Source organism: Triticum dicoccoides, chromosome 5B (assembly GCF_002162155.2).
Source record: "Triticum dicoccoides isolate Atlit2015 ecotype Zavitan chromosome 5B, WEW_v2.0, whole genome shotgun sequence".
In the NCBI taxonomy this organism is placed as follows: Eukaryota; Viridiplantae; Streptophyta; class Magnoliopsida; order Poales; family Poaceae; genus Triticum; species Triticum dicoccoides.
The window spans coordinates 319,251,664-319,258,735 of NC_041389.1; the positions used below are offsets into that span (position 1 = coordinate 319,251,664).

General features: G+C 49.0%; 1 protein-coding gene across 1 annotated transcript; it reads right to left on the minus strand.

Moving 5' to 3' along the window:
* Window positions 1-3,566: 3,566 nt before the first annotated feature.
* LOC119305471 (ervatamin-B-like) lies at window positions 3,567-4,898 on the minus strand. The gene is made up of 2 exons (XM_037581981.1): window positions 4,427-4,898; window positions 3,567-4,305 (listed from the first exon to the last, which is right to left on the minus strand). The coding sequence occupies exons 1-2, from the start codon at window positions 4,896-4,898 to the stop codon at window positions 3,710-3,712; spliced, it is 1,068 nt and encodes a 355-aa protein (XP_037437878.1). The 3' UTR covers window positions 3,567-3,709.
* Between the last annotated feature and the right edge of the window lie 2,174 nt (window positions 4,899-7,072).

Sequence of the window (7,072 nt, forward strand, 5' to 3'; positions counted from 1 at the left end):
ATTGGTTTTTAATAGACCAGAAACAAACCTAATACGGCAGCGCCCTTGGGGGAAGTAGATCGTTGATGCCAAGCTTTGCAGCGTCCATCTATTTTTACAAGAGAGTAATATGATTTTTCATATATCTGTGCATAAACAAAGTGTTGAATGATGGATATAGTTTTTTTTTGCTAAAATTTAGATGGTGTGAAGAGCATTGCACTACTCATTCTAACATATTGTACATCAACTGAATAGTATATAGTGCATAGCAACACTAACCTCGATCCCTCAATAAAAAGTAGCAACACCTGTATGCCATGCCATATAAAAATGTAGCAATATGTGTAAACCTGGTGAAAAAAATCATACAACTTTAGTTTGCAAGCTATACATGAACTCTAGCATGTACACTGACCGAGCCTAGCTAGCTAAGGAGTAATAAGTTGTGCGTAAGCATGGAATTACATAATTATACGGCATTGTATATTGTTCTGAATATACATCAACTCTAGCATAAAGTATATGGACTAACACTAGGTAACTAAGGAATAATAAGTTACGCGTAAGCATGGAGTCATATAACTATTTGGCATTGTGTAGTGTTCTGAAAGAACCACAAGAAAGATCTTGATTGCCTCGTTCAATCCATTTGTCAAATAAAAAGAGAGAAATGTGTCTGAATATTTTGAAGCATTAAACACTAGAGATAAAAAATTATAGCAGATTATAAACTAATGGTTCTACTCACAAAATAAAAAAAAATAAAAAAAATAAAAAGAGAAACATAGATGCTTCAAAACACGTAAAGTGTAACATTGCTGGAAGCACGAGACCAAAGACTACCTTTAAACTTGAGTTTACAACAAAGATTAAATATGAGAACTAAAATGAAAACATAAGGTGAAAAATAACAAGTACGTACTTTGTTTATTGGTACCTGATTATAGATGTGGTCTCTATTATGATGGGCAAGACTTCCATGAAAGACAAAAAGCACATCCAAGTACTAACATCTTGGATAATATAAGGCCTAGTATTGACTGCTGGACAACATGAATCATTCCATGGTTGAGTGCATATATCGATAATCCTCTTGCTCTTTTCGAGTAACATTCAGAAGTCCCCTCAATTGCATTTGCAAAAGATCACACCTTTCCTCATATGCTGAAGTCAATGTTGGAATTGGGAAGCTATGATGACATGGAATCAATACACTACTTGTTGGACCAGTGTAGCATGCAATAAGCCTACACAAAAAAAGGCAGCATTCGTTAGAACGTATATAAGCTAACTCAAACAATTTTAGGCATAGCCAATTGAAAATCCAAGTCAAATCACTCGCACTTACACATCTGCATATACCAATCTTTCGCCCCAAGAGTGCCATACCAGATAAGCTAAAAATGAAAATAAAACCAATCCTTGCTACGAAGCAATCAACCAGAGGTATGGAAGGCACATGTGTTATTCTTGCACTTGTAACTAAACGTGACAAAAATGCACAACAAAAAATGAAGACCTATTATATAAAAGAGTTAAAATTACCACCAAATATGAATGACCAAAAGTAAAAGAGAAAAGGGTAAATCATACTGCAAGAACCCTCATGAATGCTACACATTAATTTATAGGGGTGATCAATGTGGTTTTGGGCCAGAAAGCACAGCAGGCAGGAGCACATTAATCCTGACATGAAGATGCTGATGTACATGATCCACTTTCTTCGAGACTGCATCTTCCTGGGTGGAGGAGCCATGGCAGCCCCATCTCCTCCTTCCCCACCTTGATCCCTAGTTCATCTCTCCCCGTCATCTGCGCGAATTCAAATCAAGAACTACCACCGATGAAGGGGACACTTGAGAGGGTGCCAAGGTGGAGGAGGGAGTGGTTGACCTAGTGGTGTTGGCAAAAAAGGGGGGCTAGAGAGGAGCAGATGACAGTTGTCACCTGATTTGGATAGGATTCGCTGCAGTAGCGGACCCCCCTTTGCCTATGACGAATCCCCTCGAGCGGCGGATCCCCTCGCGCGCCTCGCCTCCCTCCCGCGTCGGATCCCCTCGCACGCCTCACCTCCCTACTGTTTTGGTTCCCCTCGCGCTCCTCACCTCCCTCCTGCGCCGGATCGATCCCCACCTATGCATCAGCTAGATCGACGTAGACCGCACGCGCCGTCGCATCCTCTTTGTATCGAGTGCCTCGCTTAGATCCCTCGAGTGAACAATTTTTCTTATGAATGTAGCGAGCCAACGCTAGAACATTTGACATAAATGGGCTTGCATGGCATCCAAATAAAGCCCAGTCAACCACAAGTCTTGAAAAAAGTCATGAGAATAGTGACCCATTAGGACAGGTGGGCTAAGTTGCGGTAAACTAGAGCTGAAACAAATATCTGACAGAAAGAACGATCTAAACGCGAAATTCGACGACCGAAATCACTCGTGGTGTGAGAGAGCTTGGTAGTGTAGTATTTTTTTTCTTGGATATCTTGGAAAAAATCTAAGTATCACACATACGCATTATTGTCTTATGGTGATGAAGCACAATGGACATTTTATCCTCAAGACAGGGGTTGCATGCATACACCAACATGTCCAGTGTCTCAATAAAAGGATTCAAAACAAAATCTCACACGTTTCGACAAAAATCGTCGCTATAAGTTGGTAGGTTATAGCATCATGCTTGGCTTACTATATTAGCATCAAATAGTTATCACGGCAATAATGAATATATCTACCTCGTAAGACTATAACAAGTTAATTACTAACGAAAAAGTTGTCGAAGCATGTCAACATCGGATCTAGTTTTGAAAATCTTGCCGCAAAACCTAACGGGTGAAAACAGATTGCCAATCAGATTGACAGATCGAGAGAGAAACTAATTTCAGGAACAAGAACAATACAAGTGATGCCATAATGTTTCTCACATTGGTGTTTTTGTTGCATGCATGTGTGAGATAGGATATTGTGCCACATGATAGACTTAGGTTGCGATAGTACGGTCCTTCTGTGTGGAAAATACCAATAAAGGCGTCATATGGATAAAAAACCTTTTTATTCGGTGGCAAAATGAAGTATCTCATTCATATTTCAATTATCACGAAAAAATCTCTCTCTAACCTAACCGAAAAATTGTAAAAGAAATTGAAGTCATCTCTCCGCAGTAAAAACTCTCTCCAACCTCTTTTGTTGGGCTAGAAACACATCTCCTTTAACTAATTTGGTAATTCGATTAAAACAAAAAATAGTTTCGCAAAAAAAATTAGATATTGGATAAAACAGAACGCACATGCATTTTATTTTGCTTGATTCCATGTACACTTTTTCCCACCGTAACACTACCTTGCCAAGTGAAGTGGGCAATGGCGTACATCGCTTCCGAAATATTATCATTTGACCATATGAATATAGCAATGCCAGTTTATGAATAATGTCATTCAAGATATTTGCTGACTTCGAAAAGGAGATGAAAGAGAAACCCACGAAGATTAAAGGGTAAAATACAAGGGTGACACTAAGTAAGGCTCCGGCAGAATTTTTTCTAAGGAATACAACAATCTCAAATGTTATTCACTGATGGTCTTTGTGAACTCCCTGGCGGGTTTCATTCAGAAGCCGCTGATGATCCTAAACTACCGCAAGAGATGCTACTGTAGCACAAATGTGCAGGCCAGGCTGCTACTGTAGCACAAATGTTGTAGATAAACCATGCTCGACGGTTCATGGATCAGTTAGCTGTCCATGGTCGGGTAGTAGGCGTAGGTGGCGACGCCGCAGTTGGCGCCGTTCCCGCGCGCGAGGCGCATGTAGCCCTCCTCGCCCCATCCCGTCCCCCACTGGTTCTTCACCACCCAGTACTCCTGCCCGCTGCCGTCCGCCCCGTAGCCCACTACCGTCACGGCGTGGTTCAGCCTCTGCCCGCACGACGAGCTGCCGAAGTACACGCCGCTCATGTAGTGCCGGAAGTCAGGGTCCGTGGCCTCCACGCCCACGGCCACGGGCTGGCTGGCCGCGAGCTCCTGCAACGCGCCCTCGTCGCCGTACAGGGCCGCCCACCGGGGCACGCCGACGGAGGCGGCCGAGTTTGGCATGACGCCGCCGCTGCGGCACGCGCCCTGCTCGCCGCTGTATGCGTAGGCTGCCTCCGGCTGCAGGCCGCCGCTCGCGGCGACGTAGCGCAGCGCGGCGTTGATGTCGCCGGCGTTGCAGGTGTTGGCGCCGCCGGTGCAGTCGAGCACCTGCTGCTCCGACATGGAGATGAGGTCGCCGGTGGCGATCTTCACGAGCCCCTCCGTCGCCGCCACCGCCGCGAACGCCCAGCAACTCCCTGTACACACGCAACGTGCGCGTAAAACATCTGCTTCGTATTTGTATTCACATGCGAACTTTGGCGTATGGACTATGGACTATGGTATGCATGACATGCATGAATGCATGCAGAGTTTTACCGCAGGAGAGTTGGTTCTTGACTTGGGTGACGGCACCCTGGGCCCTCCAGTCCATGCTGTCCGGCGTGTCCTGGAAATGGCCAGCGGCAGCCTTGGACATGTTCACCGCTGCCGCCGGCGCGTCGTCCGCGGGACGAAGCCCGCCGTGCTGGTGACGGTAGCCGAGGTGCGTCTCCAGGAACTCGTCGTCGGTGAGGTCGGAGAACTGGTTGAGCCCGAGCGTGTACGTCCGGTCGCCCGCCCGGTTGACAGCGTCGACGTGCCGCGCGTTGGCCGCGAACACCTCCTGCCGCCGCAGCTTCTCTTCAGCGTCCGCGTACGCTCGCGCGAACTCGGCCATCCACCGCTCGTGCCTGGCGGCCACGGTGGGCACCCCTCGCGCCGCGGCGACGTCGGCGACGACAGCGGCGGCCACGAGCGCGAGCGCGAGCAGTGCGCCGTTGAGGCGGGGCGAGCTGTGAACCGGCGCCATTAGTGAGCTTGCTTATGCTCAGGTCTTGTTGCAATGGGTTCGGGAGCGAGCTGAGCACGTCGCAAGCATGCCGCCCGCGATTCTATTTGTATGCGCGCGAACGGCAGGTAAGATGGGGCAACCAACCGGGCGAGCGGATTCCATATTTTTCGTCGCCGATCACGGCCGCCGCGCGCATTCAGCAGCACCATTACTGTAGATGGAATTGATGCAGAGGCCTAAAAGAAATACTAGTACTGTAGATGAAGTGCGTTCAAGCGCCGTAGTCCAACGTATTGATAGCGATCCATGACTCCATGGATGTTCCTATCCGGCGGCTGATCTCTTCTCTCCGTATATTCTTGAATTATTCTTCTTCTTCTTCTTTTTCTTCTTCCAGCAACTTGTGCGGCACACGGCAGAGTGCTCTGCCCACTCACTATGATGGACGCACAGAGCTGGAGATGGAGAAGTTGCCTCGTAGGTCGTAGCGTACAACTCGAGGAAAAAATCTCACTGCCTAATTTCGTAGAATGAAGTACACGGTACTGTTTAGCTAGATGGTACCCTGCGCGATTGATTTGAGAATTAGTTGCAATATACTAGTGAGATTTTATTGAATATTAGATTAATAACACAAGAATTGAACCTCAAAATACATATGATTATCTTATATAATTCTAAATATGTTTTTTTATTTATTGATCATCTTGACTCTCTATCAGGATTGAGCCCCCGCGGCGTCCTCCTCACTGGCGACTCGTGCGGTGGCTCTCACCCCTCCCTTGGCTTACCCTTCGCTCTGCCATCGCCCAATGCATTTTGTCGGGATAACTAAGCCCATGTAGATCCAACGGCTACAGGGGGCTGCGTTTGGGCGATCTGTCCTTGAGCGGGAGGATCGGCCGGTGGGCGATCGACGCGTTGCTCCTCCATACATGTTGTTGGTTCCCATTGACGGATGGAGGGCGGTTGTCTCGGTGTCTAGGGGCGTAGATGTCCGTGCGTCAACCTTGCTGCTCGATGAGAGGATCAGCGAGATCGGCGATGTGTGGTTGAGCATGTGGGCGGCATGCTGGCGCGGGGCGTCATCGTCCTGGGGGTGCATCCACCAGACGAGATCACAAGCTGACGAGCGCCCCAGGGGTAGGAGGACTTAGGGCATGTAAAAAGAATAAATGATCTCTTGCACATCATGAGTACATTGCAATAGAATGGTACCATACCTCCATATATATACTCCCTCCGTTCCTAAATATAAATCTGTCTAGAGATTGCAACAAGTGACTACATACAGAGTAAAATGGAGTGAATTGCAGAAGACTACCACATTTAGGGTTAGCTTTGCGGAAAACTACCTAGTCCCTAATTATTTGCAAAACGCACCGCAAATTCAGTAAACTTGTTGCAAATAGCACTGATGAGGTGATCTGGCCCGTTTGATCACTTTCTAACAAGTGGGGTTAGATTGTAAGAAGTTGACTTGGCAAAGTTTTGACATACAAGCCCCTGGATCTAAAAAGAAAAAGCAATCAGAGCCCCCTTGCTTCGACCCCGTCTGGATCGGGAGAGCCAGAGCCCCCGAGCTACCCACCCCCCGCGCCACTCCGACGACCTCGTCGCCGGCGACCACCGCTGCCCTGTCTACCATCTCCTTCCTCCTTCCTTTTCTTTTCTTCTCCACCGCTTCCTCGTCTACCATCAGCGACGGCCGGAAAGGCGAGAGGTGAGGCCGCGTTGGCCGGGATTGACGACGCGGGTTGCCATGGATGTGGATCTCGCCGTTGCACGCACGGACCCGTGACGCGCGCAGAGAGAGGAGAGGAGGGGGCGTTCCCCGGCGAGGCCGACCTCGTCGACGCAGACGGCCGCGCAGTGGAGGAGGTCCCTGCGAAGAGCTCCTCGACAGTGCCGGTCGGGTCGGGCCCGTGCGCCGCCGCGCGGTTGGAGCCGGGCGGTTGCTTGGCCATGGCCTCGACCGTGCTTGGAGAGCAGCAGGGGATACAGGCCGCCGCGGATTCCGACGCCGTCGACATGGCCGTGGCTGCCAGCGGCTGGGCTAGGTAGGGGGACGTGCGGGTCGTCCCAGAGGAGAAGGAAAGAAAAATGGGAGGAGGATGGCGGGGCAGCGGTGGTCGCCGGCGTGCTTGTCGGCTGCGACGAGGTCGCTGGCCCTCCGCCCAGCGCGTCGCTCC

Excerpts from the sequence above, each read along its gene's own strand:
- LOC119305471 (XM_037581981.1), bottom strand. The coding sequence starts at position 4,898 with ATGGCGCCGGTTCACAGCTCGCCCCGCCTCAACGGCGCACTGCTCGCG. Across the intron at positions 4,306-4,426 it reads CAAGAACCAACTCTCCTGCG|GGAGTTGCTGGGCGTTCGCG; the intron begins GTAAAACTCTGC and ends GCGTGTGTACAG.